At 37.3% G+C, this 21,974-nt stretch overlaps 1 protein-coding gene across 2 annotated transcripts in view; it reads left to right on the top strand.

The window, feature by feature from the left end:
• The window catches only part of UGGT2 (UDP-glucose glycoprotein glucosyltransferase 2), a 190,019-nt gene that overhangs the window by 23,255 nt on the left and 144,790 nt on the right, over nucleotides 1–21,974 (top strand). For both annotated transcript variants that reach the window (XM_043581775.1, XM_043581784.1), the window contains exons 4-6: nucleotides 173–285; nucleotides 11,405–11,579; nucleotides 16,270–16,366. In XM_043581775.1, coding sequence (XP_043437710.1) covers nucleotides 173–285; nucleotides 11,405–11,579; nucleotides 16,270–16,366 — 385 coding nt within the window. The remainder of the gene's footprint in view (nucleotides 1–172; nucleotides 286–11,404; nucleotides 11,580–16,269; nucleotides 16,367–21,974) is intronic.

Below are 21,974 nucleotides of genomic sequence, written 5' to 3'. Positions count from 1 at the left end.
CTATAAAGTTGATTTTGTTAAAGTATTTGATTCTGAGTGTAGATAATTTTTTACTTAGAGCAATAACTTGATAGTAGTTGATGAGTTATTTTAATCAAAGGAATGCATGAGTTTTAAAGATTATATTGTAATTATCAACTACTGTAGCTAAATATAATCTTTGAAATCTTAGATTGCAGCTGATGAGCCCCCGCCAGATGGTTGTGATGCATTTGTGGTTATCCATAAAAAACACACCTGTAAAATTAATGAGATTAAAAAGCTGCTGAAGAAGGCTACTTCAAGGTAAGTTAATAATAGCCTTTAGTGAAAGGTATGGTTTATAAAAAGAGATGAGGGTTGAAATAGAAATTTCTTATAATAAGCAATGTCTTCATTACTAAAAATTTGTATTAAAGCATGTGCTCTGGATTGAAAAAACTGAACGGGCTGGTAGTTAAGTCCTTTCAGTATTTTGTCTCAATTAGCTTTTGATTTTAGAATATAAATTAAATAAAATACCATAAAATACATGAAATATGTTTTATATAATCATAAAATGTTTTCTCAAACATGCAAAATTGTGTATTTATTTTGCTTCTCTTTATTTTTTAAGTTTATTTGTTTTGAGAGAGAGAATGAATCCCAATGTGGGGCTCGATCCCATGACCGTGGGATCATGACCTGATCCTAAATTGAGTCGGAAGGAAGCCCAGCCTACTAAGTCACCCAGGTGACCCTGGCCTCCATCTCTTTAAGCTGAATGTATAACCTGGGAATAAAAAATTAATAATACAGTAATACAGAGTATAGAGTTGCATTGTTACAATGTATTATTCAAAACTTTTTTACTTCTACATATTTAATACAAAAGGATATGGATAGTCAGAAGGAAATTATTAATTTATTTGTACCAGTGTGTGTTTTAGTGCCTGATTTATCTGTACTTTCAAAAGTATTAAAGTTGTTTCTCTAATTTTGAAAGAGCTATTTATATGTTAAACAGTAATATAGATATAGTAATTCATATCAGTACTTCCCTTGTTTGTTGGAAACCTTTTAAAATATTTGGTTATATTTTATATTAATTTTAATGTACAGAAGGCTTTTTATTTTTATGTAGGCAAATTTTGTGTGTGTGGGTGTGTGTGTTTATAGTTTTTCCAAACATGCATGAGAGATGTTAAATTTTACAGTTGCTTTCCTAAAGTTTTTCCTTTCATTTTACCTTAAACTTTTAATCCATTAATTTTAAACTTTTAATTCATGTAATTTATTATTATCAAAGGTAAGGAGCCTATCAGATCTTTTTCCCTTCAGATGGCTAGTCAATTAAATATTCATTATATTTGTTATGCTCTATGACATAGCTACTCTGTATATTGCCTGTTTCTTATAGCAATGCCATGCTGTTTTAGTATTTGTTTTAAAATATATTCTGATACCTAATGATACAATTTCATTGCTACTTTATTTCCTCCAAATTTTTTATAGTTCTATGCATTTTTTGATGCTTTCAGATTAACACTAGAGTCCCTTTTCTCCTGCAAAAATTAACATTGGTAGGATTTTAATCAGAATTATGAGGGGTTCCTGGGTGGCTCAGTCAGTTAAGCATCTGAATCTTGATTTAAGCTCAGGTCATGATCTCACAGTTCCTGGGACTGAGCCTCACATCAGGCTCCACACCAACAGCACGAAGCCTGCTTTGGATTCTCTCTCTCTCTCTCTCTCTCTCTCTCTCTCTCTCTCTCTCTCTGCCTCTCCTCCACTCACACCCTCTCATTCTCTCTCTCTCTCTCAAAATAAATTAAAAAAAAAAAACAATTGAATCTTTATTATACTGGGTCTCGCAACAGATGACATGGTATGTCTTCTATTCATACTGTCTTTTAAAATGTTAACGTTTTGTAGTAATCTGTGTTTTTTAAATCAGACATAGTGGGGTGCCTGGGTGACTCATTCGGTTAAGCATCTGACTCTTGGTTTTGGCTCAGGTCATGATCTCACCATTTGTGGGATTGAGCCCCAAATGGGGTTCCATGCTGACAGCGCGGAGTCCGCTTAGGATTCTCTCTCTCTCTCTCTCTCTCTCTCTCTCTCTCTCTCTCTCTCTCTCTCTCTCTCTCTCTCCCCCTCTGTCTCTCTCTCCCCCTCTGTCTCTCTTGCATGCATGCTCTCAAAATAAATTTTTTTTAAATATAAATTTTTTTTAATCTATTGAGATGAATACAAAGTTTTTCTCATTGGACATGCTGTGTATTATGGTAATAAATGTTAAAATATTATACCATCTTTGCATTTGTTAATGGTGTGAGATTATCTTAATTTCTCTTAAGATTGCTTATGTTTTCATTAAGATTCATGCTTCTTTTTTAATAGATGATATTAGATTAGCTATTATTTAAATTGTTAATGCCATCTTTTTATTTTTTGGAGAGAGTGAGCAGGAGAGAGGGGCAGTGGGAGAGAGAGAGAATCTTAAGCAGCAGGCTCCACATTCAGCACAGAGCCCAACACAGGGCTCAATTCCATGATCCTGGGATCATGACCTAAGCTAAAATCCAGAGTTAGGTGCTCAACCAACTGAGCCACTGAGGCTAATGCCACCTTTTTTTTTTTTTTTAAATCATTCTAGCTTCATATAGTATATTAGACAACTTACCATGTTATTTTTGTAAATTCTGGTATTCTTTTACATATAAATATCATTGAAAATAAGTATACCATAGAAATTACCAATTCCTTTTTAAAAATACAGCCACTTATTTCTCAAAGGAGTTTGATCCAGGTGTTTAGTACTCTTATGCAAGTTTTAGATCCCTTAGCTTCTGTGGAAAGTACCCTGTGCTGTGTTTTAAGGGTCCAGCACTGAATTTTGTTCTGTTTTTATTATTTAGGTATAGTTGATATACAACATTGTCTTTTAACTTTAGGTGCACCACGTGGTAATTTAACAATTCTGTCCATCATGCAGTGCTCACCATGAGAAGTGTGGTTACCCTCTGTCACCACACAGCGTTATTATAACATTATTGGCTATATTCCTTCTGCTGTACTTTTCATCTCCACGACTGACTTATTTTATAACTAGAAGTTTGAACCTCTTCATCCCCTTCACCTATTTTGCCCATCCTCCCTACTCTTCTCCTGTGGTCCCCAGTTTGTTCTGTGTATTTATCAATCTGTTTCTGGTTTTTTTGTTTTTTAGATTCCACATATAACTGAAATCATACGGTATTTGTCTTTTTCTTATTTCACTTAATACCCACTAGGTCCATCTCTGTTGTCACAAATGGCAGAATCTTCAATTGCTTTATAGCTTTATAACACTAACTGGGAAATTGTCAGCCCTCATGCATTTTTTTTCTTTTCCTAGTGCATTTTTAAGCATAATTTTTGGTAACTTTCAACATTCTTAATTTTTGATGACTGACTTTATAATTTTCTTACTCAATATTTAAATATTAAACGAAGAGTTAAATTAAGATTAATAAAAATATTAGCATCAAACATTTGGGAGAGGCGATCTGCAGTGGGCCCTCTGAGTCCTTGCATGTTCTTGGTCTGACCAGTAGAAAGTGGCTCTTTACTCGAGCCATTTCTCAGGGTTGTGTTTACAGCAGGCAACCTGGAGGAATGAAGTGATTTTTTTCCTTTTGGAAAGAAGAGCAGGCTTCTTTACTGCTTGGTATAAAATAGTAGTTCACCAATTAGTGTCCCTCAGCTATAACATATACCCTCTATTTGTGTAGTATCTATCCATTTAGATCCATATTTCACAGGGGAGGGGCAGAGAGAGAGAGGGACACACAGAATCCAAAGCAGGCTCTAGGCTCTAAGCCATCAGCACAGAGCCCAATGCAGGGCTTGAACTCATGAACCGTGAGATCATGACCTGAGTTGAAGTTGGACGCTTAACCGACTGAGCCATGCAGGCACCCCAGTTCTTGACCATTTTTGGAAGTAGGGTAGGATGTTGACAGACTATGGCTTTCCGGGAAAGGAAGGACAAGGTCCCCATGGTTTGGTGAAGACAAAAGCTCGACACTTTTTTTTTTTTTCCCTACTGCTCCTCTCTCTCTCTCTCCCTCTGCCATTTTGTACTCTCTGTGTTCCTGGCTTGGTGATAGCAGTTTTCTGATAACTTTCTGTAGCCCCTGCCACGACTCCTTGATATGTGTTCCTCCAGGAAGAGGTACCCAAACTCAACTGATGGGGTTTCGAAGGTGTTCACAATGGGCAAGAGTTTAGAATGATCTCTAGACCAATTCAGTGAAGTTTTATTGTTGTAGCTTCCATGAGTGAATAGCAACTGGTACTGATATTGTATATGTTTATACGGTGAATACTCATGAAGTCTCCAGGGAGATACTCATTCGGGGACTGCCACATGTACTGTCTGTTCCCAGGTGAATAACCTAGAATCCCAGGGGGAGAAAGTTGAACTACAATCCCAACTTGAGTAACTGAGTGGCTGCTGGAATTCCCAGAGGAGTTTCGAGTACAGCAGCGCCACCTACCTGACTCAGCCATCAAGTGTAACCCTTTTTCAAAAGCAGCTCTTAGTAAGAGCTCTTACTGAACCTGAAGACCTGACCCAGGGAAGCCTCATGACTCTGACATCTGATGTTTACATTTTGGCATAGGTCAAGTAGGATTCAGTGACTAATGAGATAGATGGACTCCACAAGTCTCTCTGGTCAGTTGAAAATGGTATGTTCAAGAGCATAGTTGTCTTGACTTAGCATGATCTTAGATTTACATGAAAAAGTGGTAGCTGCCCTTGGGGACAAACCATGTGCCCCATTCCACTACCTCAAGTGAAGTTTCTTGGCTCAGTGGAGCTCTCAGTCCACAGTGGTTTTCCTTAATGCCTGGACTAAGTTACTGGTCTGTTCAGCTAAGGTAAAGCTGGTTGTATCTTTTTTTTTTTTTTTTTTAATGTTTGAGAGAGAGAGACAGCATGTGAGCAGGGGAGGGGCAGAGAGAGAGACAAAGAATCTGAAGCAGGCTCCAGGCTCTGAGCTGTCAGCACAGAGCCTGATGTGGGGCTCGAACCCATGAACTGCGAGATCATGACCTGAGCCGAAGTCGGACGCTTAACCGACTGAGCCCCCTCGCCAGGCGCTCCAAAACTGGTGATGTCGGCAGTCTGCTGCTGCTGTTCAGTCAGGCCCCAGCTATGTAACACCAACAGCAGATGTGTTCATTCAGTGGGCAGAGTTCAAGGCAGTCCTCCTACCTCTGACCCCTTGATGAAATTTGGTACATTTATACTGACTCTTGGGCTGTTGCCAGAGGCCTACCTGTCTGGTCTGCCAGTTGGGGGACTACCAACCGGCAAAGCAGAGGCACCCCTCTTTGGGGCTGTATGCTGCGAGAATAAATCACAGCTTCCCATCTGCCAGTCTGAGTAGATACACACGGTGTTAGACCCATTCTTTTAGTCTGAGTCAAGTTAAGCTGCTTACCACTTAAAACATAACAACGTACTAGCCAAAAAAAGTAGAATGATTTGTTTTTTCCCTACCTCCTGATCAAAGATCTGTGCTGTGGATCCGCCCTAGAATTTGACAGATGTTATATTAAAATGTGCTTATGTGTTTGAGAGAAGGTGACAGGAATCCTTGGCATCCTAGGTAAGTATGATTTTTCTCCTCCCTGCCCCCAACAGGGAAATAAAACTATTAAGGAGGTTTTTTGTCTCTTGTTTTTTTGAAATTGGGATGATAAAAATGCCACATAGGAAAGAACGGTGTGGCACCTGGGTGACTTGGTCAGTTCAGCATCTGACTCTTGGGTTTGGCTCAGGTCATGATCTCGTGGTTCGTGGGATTGAGCCCCGTCTCAGGTTCCACACTGATGACATGGAGCCTGTTTAGGATTCTCTTTCTCCTCTCTCTGCCCCTCCCTCACTCTCTCTCTCTCTCAAAAATTAACTTAGCCTAGTTCCTGTTTTTAATTTTTTGTTTTTATGATATAAAAATGGAAAAAATAAACCAAGGGTTTAGCTCAAGGCAAAAGAAAATAACATGAATGCAAAGGTAATAGAATTTTTCCTTTTCTGTTGTTACTAATCAGTCATTTCTTTAAAGAAAAACTAAAAATCTAACCCAGAAAACATGAAAGAAAATGAAAACTGAAGAAAATTTAGGGATGAGAAACATCTACAGAGGGGAAAAAGTATGTTACCGACATACTTTATATGTATGTGTATATATGTGTATGTGTGTGTGTGTGTGTGTGTGTATAGATAGAGATATAGATGTATGTATATGTATGTTACTTGCTTAAATAAGAAAACAACCACTGTGGATGAATATTGATAGTGTGTCCTGAACCAAGGATTATGTGCCTAAGATTCACAAAAAGAAAAGTGTGTTAACCTAATGCTATAAATAGCTTCTCTCAGGCTGTGGAATTGATTTGGCCCTACCTACAAGCTGATAAGCTTGCCTCTGGCTGTTTCATGGATTCTGGCCAAAGACAGGAGGCTCAATGGCCATGCATTAGCATATGGTTAGCACCAGTTCCCTTGGCTCCACATACCCCCGGGGTGAAAATGGACCCACAAGAATTCTACACACGCGGTGGGTAGGTCACAGCTGAAGGACACAGAGCTGGGGGAGCTTTATCGCTTATAACAAGCAGTAAGCAACCTGCTGTTTGTCCCAGAGTGAGATGCTAACATACTTGCTGCAAAGTTACTTGCTGCGAACCCTGAGAAATGGCCTGTCAGTCTTGACATAGCCAGAAGGACAGTCAAGGGCCCTGGCAGAGTGCCTCTCCCAACAATCCATCCCTTGTCCTGGCAAATTCTTGACCAAACTCATATTTTTATGAGCGGTTCTGTTGTCTCTTAAAGTGTTTAGTTAAGGCTACTGTCAACAGGACTCCAAGTGGCAGGATGAGGTCCATCTGCAGGATTAGCCTCAGCCATGCCCCCAGGATTCCAGGTTCAGCCAACTCTGAATAAGTCCCAAGGGGCCTAGTATGTCCTCTTTTGGACAGATGGGATGTAGTCTAATGTCAGTCTTCCATCGCTTACAACCTGTACGAGGGAGTTTATATCTACCTGATCTTTGCTGGCACTGCACATATTCACTGGGGACCATAAAAGGGTCAAAAAAGCAATCCCCATCCCCAGTGGAACTGGGCCCACTTTTCCCAAATACATTAAACCTAAAAGTGGCACATGTCGCTCCAGTTCCAAAATTGTTAAACTTGCACCTCGTAGCTGCAGCGTCAGTCTTCATACATGGCCTAAACCAAGGCTTCTCTGGGCACAGAAGTACAGGGAATTGCATGATTAATATTCAGATGAGATTTTTCCAGTCTTCATATTCATACATGAATTTGGGGTGGGGGGGATCTACAGTCGGGAGATCTTTGTCTCTGGGAAATCTGTTCCCTTTCTTCTAGTTTTTATTTTCAGCCTAAAGATTTATCTACGAGCATTGTTTCATTAGCAGTCTTTCCAATTACTAACAATAGCAAATTATTTGAAAGAATTATCTTTCAGACTAATATTAAAATGTAAGGTATCCTGTATAAATTATGAAATGTACTTCTATAGTACTGATTTGATAAAAATCAGTTTTTTTACATGACAGTCCATTTGACTTAGTGCCATTTGAGTTCCAAGGTATCAGTGAAAATAAATGATGTTAATAATTTCATCTAGTTTGATTCCTTTTTACTTTTTATTTTTTTTATTTTTTATTTTTTAAAAATTTTTTTTTTCAACGTTTATTTATTTTTTGGGACAGAGAGAGACAGAGCATGAACGGGGGAGGGGCAGAGAGAGAGGGAGACACAGAATCGGAAACAGGCTCCAGGCTCTGAGCCATCAGCCCAGAGCCCGACGCGGGGCTCGAACTCCCGGACCGCGAGATCGTGACCTGGCTGAAGTCGGACGCTTAACCGACTGCGCCACCCAGGCGCCCCCCTTTTTACTTTTTAAATGTGAGGTGTGGGTTTAGTATTTTTTTGTGTTTATTAATAGGATCCTACGAAAAATAGCAACTCATTCCGTTTTCTTGTTTTGTGTATTCATCTGTCTTCATCTGTTGCAGAAGAGATGTTGTGAATTCAGCTCTTCTTTGGATAAGATTGCGTTTCAGGTTTCAAATATCCAAACATTGGGGCGCCTGGGTGGCTCAGTCGGTTAAGCGTCCGACTTCATCTCAGGTCATGATCTCGCGGTCCATGAGTTCGAGCCCCGCATGGGGCTCTGGGCTGATGGCTCAGAGCCTGGAGCCTGTTTCCCATTCTGTGTTTCCCTCTCTCTCTGCACCTCCCCCGTTCATGCTCTGTCTCTCTCTGTCTCAAAAATAAACTTAAAAAAAAAATTCAAATATCCAAACATTAACAGTAATATTTGTAAAATCCTATCTTATGTTAAATGCTAATAAATACAGATGAATGTGTAAAACTTGAAAAGAAATTTATTAGAAGAATGTTGATGAGTGTGCATACATACTGTGAAAGTCCTCTGTAAACCAGTGTAAAGATGCTTGAACTCAGGTCATTTATACACCTGAAGTAAACCCCATTCCCCATACTGAAGTCCACAAATTTCACATGCTTTAAGCCAAATAATTGGTGGAAAGTTTTCATTCTGTTAGATTTATTGAGCACTTGAGTGATTTGGATTTAAAGAAAGTTAAGCTAGTAACCAGGAACATAGTATTTTAGTCATTTTTTTTAAATTTTTTTCAACATTTATTTTTGGGACAGAGAGAGACAGAGCATGAACGGGGGAGGGGCAGAGAGAGAGGGAGACACAGAATCGGAAACAGGCTCCAGGCTCTGAGCCATCAGCCCAGAGCCCGACGCGGGGCTCGAACTCACAGACTGTGAGATCGTGACCTGGCTGAAGTTGGATGCTTAACCGACTGCGCCACCCAGGCGCCCCATTTTAGTCATTTTTAAAATGTAAAAGTAAACTTATATTCATTGGTAAGCCTTATTCTGTAATAATTAAACAAAATAGAAATTTGAATTTCTCTATTAGAAGGTATAATTTATACATGTACAATTTTCCAGCCATGCCAGAAAATTGAAACATTATTTACCATAGTTTGTTGTAGAAAGTCTGTAAATTTCTTATCAGTATTTTAGAAATGTTTCTCTAACAGGCCATGGTTATCACTAGATGATTTTATCAATTTCTGTTTAGCTCAAATAAGTAATAGAATATTCTGTAATTTTTCATATTTAAAATTATACTTTTTAAAATTTTTTTCTAGTGTTTATTTTTGAGAGAGAGAGTGTGAGCAGGGGAGGGACACAGAGAGAGACAGACAGAATCTGAAGCAGGCTCCAGGCTCCAAGCTGTCAGCACAGAGCCTGACACAGGGCTTGAATTCACAAAACCTGAGATTGTGACCTCAGCCAAAGTCGGATGCTTAACCAGTTGAGCCACCCATGCACCCCTAGGATTATACTTCTTGATAAAAATATTCAATTTTCATTTTAAATTTTGATTGAGAATTTTCATTCTTACACTATGCAGGTTAATTACTGTGGGTGAATTAAAAAATGTAAAGAAAATATGCCTACAAAATAACTTCCCTTACATACAAAACAATATAATAAACATATAATAAGATTGTAATATAAGCATGCTGTAAAATTTTATAGTTACGTCAATAAGTGAAAAAGAATCCTATATGTATCTAGTGTATGGAACCTGAGGGAATCAATAGAAAATGACCTAACAATTCAGTATTTTCATCTAAGTGTAGTATTTGTCTCTATTGTTTTGATGCATTTTATGTTTATTTACACTAAAAGGACATGTTCCCAATGTATTAAGTTTAAACATTGAAAATTAGAATAATGCGACATATACATACAGCAAATTATATGATTCTTATTTATTCCAGTTTTCTAGAACTCTCCATAATCAACAGTGCTATTAAGTTCTTGTATGTCCTTTTGGAAATAAGATTATATAATCATAACTATATAGATAAATACCCCCTACTTTCATCATTAACGGTGGTATAACGTCCAACACTTGGTTGGATGTTCTGTGGATCCTTGATGGTACTCTTGGCCGATAGTTTAAGTAAATGGAGGTTTGCTAGACGGAGAGAAAAATGATCATTTCTTGAGCATCACACATGTGCTTCATGCTCTGCTAGATGATTTGCAAGTCCTTTTGGTAAAGCTACCTAGGCGGTAGCAAGAATTCCTCCTCTTGAGCAGATAAAGAAATAAGCCCAAGAGAGATCAAATCACTGGTGCAGGGACACATAGCTAGTAAGTAGTTAAATTAGAACTTGAATCCAATTCTGCCTAATTTCAAAACCCACAGCCTTTTCTCTAGCATGCTGTAGCTTTGTTATTCATACCCCCTTTCCCTCTCCCCTTTTCTTTGTATTTGTGTTTTAAAGGTAGTAAATGACTAAAAGGCTATAGAGATCTGAATTCATTAAATGTTACTTCTCAACACCTTTGTTATTCAGTATCTCTTTTTTCTTTCTACCTATATAATTGTTAAAAGATGTGGCTTTAGGATTCCTATTTATGGATAGGAGTTGAAATTTGGCTTTCTGTTTGATCTTGCTGTGGATATTTAACTTGTCTGAGCCTCAGAAACCTTTAAAGTATTAAGTAAATGATAGTAACTATCTACAGGCATTGTTGGGAAGATAGAATGTAATATGTACAAAAAATCTAGCATAGTGCCTGGAAAATTAAAAGATATCAAAGTCTGTTTATGTTAGGGCTGGACTATAGTATTTCTCTGATTATCCTTGCGGGTTTAATGGGTTGTTATTAAGTACTGATAATCTTTGATATAGTGCCTTTGTTTTTTAAATATTTGGAACCCATTTTCAGGAAACACGAGCTACGAAAAATTATATACTCTTCTAATTGAACAAAATATAGATTTTATTTCATTGAAAAATATATTGCCATTATATGTTGTTATTTAAAGATTGTGAATTTTCGTCATTAAAAATATTCGTAATACTCAGTTTCGGGTTAACCAGGTTTCTTTTCTGTCTTTAGTAGAAGCTACTTTCTATCGATTCCCTCTGATTTCATATATTAGGTGTATTCTTTCTCAGTTATTGACCTATATCCATAAAATTCTGCAGCATGTTTATATTGTATTCTGTCTTATGTGTGTATTGTTTTGTGTATGAGTAAAGTTATTTTGCAGGTATATTTTGTTTACATTTTTTAATTCTCCCATAGTAGTTACTATGTTAACTGTGGTAAATGAAAATTTACCACAGGAAGTTTAAACTCTTTTTGGTGATACACACACACACACACACACACACGAAACATGTGTATATTTTATCTGTAAGTTATTTGATAAGCAGAAATTATAAAAGGTCATGATGTATTTCCCATATGTTCTTTGACTTTTTTAAAAGTTTGTGTTTTGTTTTCATTTTAGGCCCAGACCTTATCTATTTAAAGGAGATCATAAATTTCCTACAAACAAAGAGAACTTACCAGTGATTATACTCTATGCTGAAATGGGTACCAGAGCATTTGGTAAATTTCACCCAGTATTGTCTGAAAAAGCAAAAAATGGGGAAATCCTATATGTTCTTCGACATTATATTCAGGTACAGTTTTATCTGAGATTATTTTGGCTATAAAAAACCTGTTTAATAATTTCCTCACCAGATTTTACATGATTTCTTCCTGAACGGTTAAAGGTTTTAAAAAAATATTTTAAATTATTTATTTTGAAAGAGAGAGCTCATGAGAGCAGGGAAGGGACAGAGAAGAGAGAGAATCCCAAGCAGGCTCCTCTCTGTCAGTGCAGTCCCAATGTGGGCCTTGAACTCCTGAACAATGAGATAATGACCTGAGGCAAAACTCAGAGTCTGGTGCTTAACCAACTGAGCCACCCAGGCACCCCTAAAGATTTTAAAAAATTAATACAACTATCAAATGTGAATTTTAGTGGAAAAATATATTGGGATTCTGTATCCTTTTCTGGAATTATCCTGTTGATACTTCTTTTCAGATTCCTTTCTTCTTAAATCTGAAACAGATTTAAAGCTTGGATAAAAACCAAAACCATAATGCATATAATATTTGCTAGGATTCATAGTTATTTTTAATGAAAATATTACTTCGAGAACATCTAATTGATAATACTGATTATATATATCATGTGAACCCTGATACAGAAATGCTCTTAACTATGTCTTTGGACAGGTGACTATTTCTTTGTTCAAGTTTCTGGTCAAATGTGTTCCCACCTTTTCAACTTCTCATTGCTCTCACACTTTTTTTTTTTTTTTCAACGTTTATTTATTTTTGGGACAGAGAGAGAGCATGAACGGGGGAGGGGCAGAGAGAGGGAGACACAGAATCGGAAACAGGCTCCAAGCCATCAGCCCAGAGCCCGACGCGGGGCTCGAACTCACGGACTGCGAGATCGTGACCTGGCTGAAGTTGGACGCTTAACCGACTGCGCCACCCAGGCGCCCCGCTCTCACACTTTTATCACATTATTGTGGTCTAATGATTTTGTAGCACTCATTGCTATATCTCAAGTTTTCTTTTATACCTCTGCACTATCCATCCCCTCCACCCCACACAACCAAACTCACACATATTTAGTAGTATATAATGACCATTAGAAGGACTTTTCTTATTTTACTGCTATATGCCCAACACGGAAAGAGTGTTTTATATTGAAATATATAATTATTTGCATAATAATGTATAAAGTAGTAAAAGCATTGCAGATATACTTGTTAATTGCCTATCCATATTCTTCACCTATTTTTATCTTAGATTTTTTGGGTTTTTCTTTTTCTCATATACAGATTTTAACAAATATATTCTGAATACTAATCTTCCATAGCTTGCAAACATCTTCTAGTATATTTCTAGTATTAAAAAAAATTACGACATCTTTGGTTCAGCACAAGTATAGAGATTTAATCAGACTTATCCACCTTTTCTTTAATGGTTTCCTTTGCGGTGTCATAAGGACATTCTCCTATATTTTCTTGTGACAAAATGCCATCCTTTATGTTTTGGTCTTTAATCCCTCTAGAATGTATTTGAATATGCTGTAAGGTAGAGATAGAATTCTAATTTTTCCATATAGAAGAGTATTGGCTCCCACATGATTTATTGAACAGTTAAGTCTTTATTCTAAGCCATCACATACCAAGTTTTCTTACAGGCATGTATGTTTTTAGACTCTGTTCCAGTAATATATATGTCTATTCTACACAAATATAACATTTTAATTGCAGCAGCTTTAAAATCTAAAGCAGTCTTGAGAAAGAAGAACAAAGCTAGAGGCACCATACGTCCTGATTTCAAACTATATTACAAAGCTGTAGTATTAAAACAGTGTGGTATTGGAATAAGAATGCATGGACCAGTGTAACAGAATAGAGAACCAAGAAATAAACCCATACGTGTATACTCAACTAATATTCAGCAGGGGTTCCAAGCCTACTCAGTTAAATGATGCTGGAAAAACTAGATAACCACATGCAAATGAATGGAACTGGCCCCCTATCTTATAACACTCAAAAAAATTAACTTAAAATGGATTTAAAATTTAAACGTAAAATGTGAAAGCATGAGGGTGCCACAGTGGCTCAGACGGTTAACATCTGACTCTTGATTTCAGCTCAGATCATGATCTCATAGTTCATGGGTTTGAGCCCTGCCTTAGCCTCCTCCATGTTGACAGCACAGAGCCTTGGGATTCTCCCTCTCTCTCTTCCCCTCCCCTGCTCGCTTTCTCTCTCAAAATAAAAATAAACTTAAAAAAAATGAAACTGTAAAAGTCCTAGAAGAAAACTAAGAAAAAAGCGCCTTGACGGTGGTCTTGGCAGTGATTTTTTTGGATTTGACATCAAAAGCAAAGGCAACAAAAGTAAAAATAAAGAACAACAAAATTAAAAAGAAAAGAAAAAATGAAGTGGGTCTACATCAAACTAAATTAAGCCTCTGCACGGCAAAGGAAACGATTAACAAAACCAAAGGCAATGGCTGGAATGGGAGAAAATATTTATAAATCATTTATGTAAGGAGGGGTTAATATCCAAAATATATAAGGAACTCCTACAACTCAGTATCAAAAAAACAATCTGATTAAAAATTGGGCAAAGGACCTGAATAGGTATTTTTTCAAAGGAGACCTACAGATGGCCACATGTACATGAAAAGGTCTCAAAAAGACAAGTGTGAGAGGATATGGAGAAAAGGGAGCCCTTTTGCACTGTTGATGGGAGTGTAAATTAGCGCAGCCACTATGGAAAACAGCTTGGAGTTCCTCAAAAAGTTTTAAGAAGAACGACCATGTGGTCTAGCATTTCTGCTTCTGGGTGAACATTCAAAGGAAAGAAAGCACTAACTTGAGAAGATCTCTGTGCTCTCGTGTTCACGGCAGCATTACCTACCATAACTGAGACGAGGGAACAGCCGAAGGGCTAGATGGGTCATGGGCATTGAGGAGGGCACTTAATTTAGGCATGAGCACTGGGTGTGATACATAAGAGATGAGTCACTGGGTTCTACCTCTAAAGCCAAGACTATGCTCTATGTTAACTTGAATTAAAAAAAAAAATGTCCCCCCACGTGACTAATGTACACTATAGGGAGGTACGCTCATCTACTGAGAATCAGTGTCCCGAATTATTTTTTGGAAAATGCAGCCTTTAAATATACTATGAAATCATACCAGCCAACTATCTGGGCACTTTGTAGAATCAAATTACGGCTTTCTTTTTAACGAATGACCTATTGTACATTCAAAATAGTTATGTTTTAAATCTAGTCCATGTAATTCTAATAAAATGAACTTATTTATGCTGCTTTTGAAACAGATGCCTTTTTATGGGGAGAGAAGAAATAGAAAAAATGAAGAAAGATTCTTCTCACCAATTGATTTAGTCTGTGACCATTTTTGGTTTGCAAACCCAAACTTACTAAACTACCATTCAAATTTTATATTAATACATTTTCAAATGGAGACAGTAAATATGAATTTAATAAACATTTATCTTTGTTCCCAAGGAGCTAATAATATTTTGGAATTGATAATGGAAATTGGTTACATGAAATTGCATTTCTTTTATGAACTATAACAAAGTATATGGACTTGGAGCTTCAATTTGCTTCTCTACCAGCTGATTGCCTTTTTAGTGGATAGTCAGAATGCATTTTTAAATTGTGCTGTATGAAATTGAAAACTCTTTAAAATATTTTTAACTTTTTCAGATGACCATAATTAGAAGCAATTCAGTTTTCCCATGCTATCTTTCATTGTAGCACATGCCTGAGAAATTAGCAAGTTACATTGTCATGTGTGCAGCAGTGTTAAATACTTGTCTGCATATCTGAAACTAATTCTTCTATCTTCTTATTTGAAAAGATGTGGTGACTTCTCTTCCTTGGTGGGGCAGTCTCTGCAAGTATATTTTGTATGTGCCCCTTACTTCAGACAGCTCCATGTGAAGCGATTGTTGCCCCTCATTGAAGAACGGATACTCATTTGTGGCATTGGGTATTTTAATCATTTAAAAACATGAAGAAAATGTAATCAAGTTGTTCAAGACACTGCATTTTCCTGCATGTCTTTTGCCTCTACTCTTCAGTATTTGCTCTTGGCACCACTCTGGTTGTCCTACAGCTAGACAACGAGCAAGCAAACAGCATTTGCTGGTTTAGGAAATCTTGTGGCATTCACCAAAAGGAGTACAGTTTTATTGAAACTTGATTGTATTGGAGCCTCTGTTAATTAACTCTTGGGAGAAATGGGGAAGTTACCACAAACAGAAAAAGATCAGATTTTTTTTTTCTTGTAAAGAGTAATTAAAACATTTGGGATGCCTGGGTGGCGTCAGTTAAGCGTCTGACTCCTGATCTTGGCTTGGGGGATGATTTCACGGTTCATGATTTTGAGCCCACATTGGGCTCTGTGCTGACGGCATGGAGCTTGCTTGGGATTCTGTCTCTCCTCCTCTCTGCCCCTCTCTTACTTGTGTGCGCAAGCTCTCTCTCTCCCTCTCTCTCTCTCAAAATAAATAAACTTAAAAAAAATTGCAACATTAGAGTCATTGCGAAGTTTTTAGAAAGTAAAGAAGTGGTAATCAACCAAATTCTGGGTCCTTGATAAACTGTCTAGAGAGAGTATAAATATCCCCCAAATAATAATTCAGTGATTTAAAAAGTCAATAATTTACTCTAATGTCCTAATAAACATATTGAATTTAAAAGAAGATGTTTGAATCAGTATTTTCTCTTTTTAAAAAAATAAATGTGTTTGAACAGAAACCAGTCTCACAGAAAATGTACTTATCTGGCTACGGTGTGGAGCTAGCAATTAAGAGTACAGAATACAAAGCTTTGGATGATACTCAAGTTAAAAGTAAGTTTACTCTCTGTACTTGAATAGAATAAAAACTTGGAGGCTTACAAACTTTGTTCTTTTAAAAATGTAATGACTATAGTCTTATGTATGATAATTTGAGGGGAGTTTGGGTCATTACACCTGTCAAACGGTAATGCAGGTGTCCTAAGGTGAGCTCAGGGAGGGCAGGAACCTCCCGTGGAGCAGAAGGGCAAAAGCTCGCTTGATCTTGATTTTCAGTACGAACACAAACCGTGAAAGCGGGGCCTCACGATCCTTCTGATCTTTTGGGTTAGACATGTTCTCCTTAGTTTAGAGTTTAATTTAATTTAATTTTATTATTTTTTGAATTTTTAAATTTTTTTAAAAATTTACATCCAAATTAGTTAGCCTATAGTGAAACAATGATTTCAGAAGTAGATTCCTTAGTGCCCCTTACCCATTTAGCCCAGCCCCCCTCCTACAACCCCTCCAGTAACCCTCAGTTCTCCATATTTATGAGTCTCTTCTGTTTTGTCCCCCTCCCTGTTTTTATATTATTTTTGCTTCTCTTCCCTTATGTTCATCTGTTTTGTCTCTTAAAGTCCTCATATGAGTGAAGTCATATCATTTGTGTCTTTCTCTGACTAATTTCACTTAGCATAATATCCTCCAGTTCCATCCACGAAGTTGCAAATGGCAAGATTTCATTCTTTTTGATTGCCGGGTAATACTCCATTGTGTGTGTGTGTATGTATACACACCACATCTTTATCCATTCATCCATCAATGGACATCTGGGCTCTTTCCATACTTTAGCTATTGTTGATAGTGCTGCTATAAACATGGGGGTGCATGTGTCCCTTCGAAACAGCACACCTGTATCCCGTGGAGAAATGCCTAGTAGTGTAATTGCTGGGTCATAGGGTAGTTCTATTTTTAGTTTTTTGAGGAACCTCCATACTGTTTTCCAGAGTGACTGCACCAGCTTGCATTCCCACCAACAATGCAAAAGAGTTCCTCTTTCTCCACATCCTCTCCAACATCTGTTGTTGCCTGAGTTGTTAATGTTAGCCATTCTGACAGGTATGAGGTGGTATCTCAGTGTGGTTTTGATTTGTATTTCCCTGATGATGAGTGACGATGAGCATTTTTTCACGTGTCAGTTGGCCATCTGCATGTCTTCTTTGGAAACGTGTCTCTTCATGTCTTTTGCCCATTTCTTCACTGGATTATTTGTTTTTTGGGTGTTGAGTTTGATAAGTTCTTTATAGATTTTGGATACTAACCCTTTATCTGATATGTCATTTGCAAATATCTTCTCCCATTCTGTCGGTTGCCTTTTAGTTTTGCTGATTGTTTCCTTCACTGTGCAGAAGCTTTTTATTTTGATGAGGTCCCAGTAGTTCATTTTTGCTTTTGTTTCCTTTGCCTCTGGAGACGTGTTGAGTAAGAAGTTGCTGCAGCCAAGGTCAGAGAGGTTTTTGCCTGCTTTCTTCTCAAGGATTTTGGTGGCATCCTGTCTTACATTGAGGTCTTTCATCCATTTTGAGTTTATTTTTGTGTATGGTGTAAGAAAGTGGTCCAAGTTCATTCTTCCGTATGTCGCTGTCCAGTTTTCCCAGCACCACTTGCTGAAGAGACTGTCTTTATTCCATTGGATATTCTTTCCTGCTTTGTCAAAGATTAGTTGGCCATACGTTTCTAGGTCCATTTCTGGGTTCTCTATTCTGTTTCATTGATCTGAGTGTCTGTTCTTGTGCCAGTACCATACTGTCTTGGTAATTACAGCTTTGTAGTGTAGCTTGAAGTCAGGGATTGTGATGCCTCCTGCTTTGGTTTTCTTTTTCCAGATCACTTTGGCTATTCGGGGTCTTTTCAGGTTCCATACAGATTTTAGGATTATTTGTTCTAGCTCTGTGAAGAATGCTAAAGTGTTACTTTGATAGGGATTGCACTGAATAATGAGATTGCTTTGGGTAGTATCAACATTTTAACAATATTTGTTCTTCCTATCCAGGAGCATGGAATCTTTTTCCATTTTTTTTTGTGTCTTCTTTCATAAGCTTTCTATAGTTTTCAGTGTATAGATTTTTCACCTCTTTGGTTAGATTTATTCCTAGGTATTTTATGGTTTTTTTGTGCAACTGTAAATGGGATCGATTCCTTGATTTCTCTTTCTGTTGCTTCATTGTTGGTGTAGAGGAATACAACTGATTTCTGTGCATTGATTTTCTATCCTGCAACTTTGCTGAATTCATGAATCAATTCTAGCAGCTTTTTGTGGAATCTTTTGGGTTTTCCATATGGAGTATCGTGTCATCTGCGAAGAGTGAAAGTTTGACCTCCTCCTGGCCGACTTGAATGCCTTTTATTTCTTTGTGTTGTCTGATTGCAGAGGCTAAGGCTTCCAATACTATGTTGAATGATCGTGGTGAGAGTCGACATCCCTGTCTTGCTCCTGTCCTTAGGGGAAAAGCTCTGTTTTTCCCCATTGAGAATGATATTAGCATTGGCTCATTCATATATGGCTTTTATGATCTCGAAGTATGCTCCTTCTATCCCTACCTTCTTGAGGGTTTTTATCAAGAAAGAATGCTGTATTTTGTCAAATGCTTTCTCTGCACCTATTGAGAGGATCTTATGGTTCTTGTCCTTTCTTTTATTGATGTGATGAATCACATTAGTTGTTGTGCAGATATTGAACCAGCCCTGCATCTCAGGTATAAATCCCGCTTGGTCATGGTGAATAATTTTTTTAATGTATTGTTGGATCCGGTTGGCTAATATCTTGTTGAGGATTTTTGCATCCATGTTCATCAGGGAAATTGGTCCATAGTTCTCCTTTTTTAGTGGGGTCTTTGTCTTGTTTTGGAATCAAGGTAACACTGGCTTCATAGAAGAGTTTGGAAGTTTTCCTTCCATTTCTATTTTTTGGAACAGCTTCAAGAGAATAGGTGTTAACTCTTCCTTAAATGTTTGGTAGAATTCCCTTGGAAAGCCACCTGGCCCTGGACTCTTGTTTTTTGGGAGATTTTTGATTACTAATTCGATTTCTTTACTGGTGATAGGTCTGTTCACATTTTCTATTTCTTCCTGTTTGTTTTGGTAGTTTATATGTTTCTAGGAATTTGTACATTTCTTCCAGATTGCCCATTTTACTGGCATATAATTGCTTATAATATTCTCTTATTATTTTTATTTCTGCTGTGTTGGTTGTAATTTCTCCTTTTTCATTCTTGATTTTATTTATTTGGGGCTTTCCATTTTTCTTTTTTATCAAACTGGCTAGTGATTTATTAATTTTGTTAATTCTTTTAAAGAACCAGCTTCTGGTTTCATTGAACTATTCTACTGGGGTTTTTTGTTTGTTTCCTTTTTGTTGTTTTGTTTCGATAGCATTGGTTTCTGCTCTACTGTTTATTATTTCCTGTCTTCTGTTGGTTTGGGGTTTTATTTACTGTTCTTTTCCCAGCTCCTTAAGGCATAAGGTTAGGTTGTGTATCTGAGATCTTTCTTCCTTCTTTAGGAAGTCCTGGATTGCTATATATTTCCCTCTTATGACTGCCTTTGCTGCATCCCAGAGGTTTGGGGCTGCGGTTTTATCATTTTCATTGACTTCCATATACTTTTTAATTTCCTCTTTAACTGCTTGGTTGGCCCATTCATTCTTTAGTAGAACGTTCTTCAGTCTCCAAGTATGTGTTACCTTTCCCAGTTTTTTCTTGTGGTTGATTTTGAGTTTCATAGCGTTGTGGTCTGAAAATATGCACGGTATGATCTCAATCTTTTTGTACTTACTTAGGGCTGATTTGTGTCCCAGTATATGGTCTGTTCTGGAGAACATTCCATGTGCACTGGATAAGAATGTATATTCTGCTGCTTTAGGATGAAATGTTCTGAATATATCTGTTAAGTCCATCTGGTCCAGTATGTCATTCAAAGCCATTGTTTCCTTGTTGAATTTTTGATTAGATGATCTGTCCATTGTTGTGAGTGGGGTGTTGAAGTCTCCTACTATTACGGTATTACTATCGATGAGTTTCTTTATGTTTGTGATTAATTAACATATATTTGGGTGCTTCCACATTTGGCGCATAAATGTTTACAGTTGTTAGGTCTTCTTGGTGGACAGACCCCTTGATTATGATATAATGCCCTTCTGCATCTCTTGCTACAGTCTTTATTTTAAAGTCTAGATTGTCTGATATAAGTATGGCTACTCCAGCTTTCTTTTGTTGACCATTAGCATGATAGATGGTTCTCCATCCCCTTATTTTCAATATGAAGGTGTCTTTAGGTCTAAAGTGGGTCTCTTGTAAATAGCATACGGATGGGTCTTGTTTTCTGATCCATTCTGTTACCCTGTGTCTTTTGATTGAAGCATTGAGTCCATTGACGTTTAGAGTGAGTACTGAAAGATAAGAATTTATTGCCATTATGATGCTTGTAGAGTTGGAGTTTCTGGTGGTGGTCTCTGGTCCTTTCTAATCTTTGTTGCTTTTGAGATATATATATATTTTTTTTTTTCATCTTTTCTCCCCTCAGAGAGTCCCCCTTAAAATTTCTTATTTCTTGCAGGGCTGGTTTAGTGGTCACAAACTCCTTTAATTTTTGTTTGTCTGAGAAACTTTTTATCTCTCCTTCTATTTTGTAGAATTTAATTTTAAACTGAAAGAAATATGTTTAATATTGTGCTCCCAAAAACTTTTTTAGAAATTTGAAATAGCATATTATTTTCCTTTATCCAGTGGCTTCCCAACCATTTTCAGCAACATATAAAAAAATGGTAACATGTGCGAGGCACACTGAGGTAACGAGGCTGGTTATGACTGGAGGTGACTGGCCCATGATGTGCCCAGCCACCTCCAGGATGGGGACCGGGTGTCTCAGGGGATCAGTATCTCAGTAAATCTGAAAGTCATTGGCAACACAGGGTCTTAGGGAGCTTTGTCTCAAGTAATCATAATAAAGTTAGGATGATGATGCTGTTCTTGAAGTAAGACAGGAGAGGCCTGTGAATTGCTACATTGGATGAAGTAGATTGATTAGATTTGTGTCTACAAACTGATATCTGTCCATGGTGGTGCATTCTAACTGCAGGCCCCAGATGAAGGACTCTGGAGACCTGAACAAGATGAATGAGTTTTCAGATTCTTAGGAAAATCTTTTCTTCTCTGGTTCATCTGAAATTTATTTATATCTGATTCTTGGTTGAGTTTTTAATTCATTTTTTTATAGGCTCTCAGATGTGGCTTCTGCTTCAACTTTATTTTTCTATCCAGGATCTGGTCCTGGAGGCCCTGCCCTGATCACAGACTTCACTCTGCCCATTCCTCCTGAATGTGCTTCAGATAAAGATCTGTATTACTGTTAAGTCCTACCAGTTAAAGAGTTACTGGAAAAGTAATAGTCAGATTTTATGTATTTCTATGTTGCTTATATATAGCCTTATAATGCTCTATAATTTAGTATCTTAGTTTACAGTTATAATAGTAACAGGCATTTTCTAGCTATCCTTGGGCTTGTGGAATTTTCTTTAAAATGTCAGGTGAAAAAAAAGGAAATTGAAAAAAAAATAATTTAAAAAATGTTAGGTGAAAAAAATTTAAAACTCCCGTGATCACATGAATGATCTATATTACAT

This window comes from Prionailurus bengalensis, chromosome A1 (genome assembly GCF_016509475.1).
Source record: "Prionailurus bengalensis isolate Pbe53 chromosome A1, Fcat_Pben_1.1_paternal_pri, whole genome shotgun sequence".
In the NCBI taxonomy this organism is placed as follows: Eukaryota; Metazoa; Chordata; class Mammalia; order Carnivora; family Felidae; genus Prionailurus; species Prionailurus bengalensis.
This window is presented reverse-complemented; position numbering and strand designations above follow the sequence as displayed.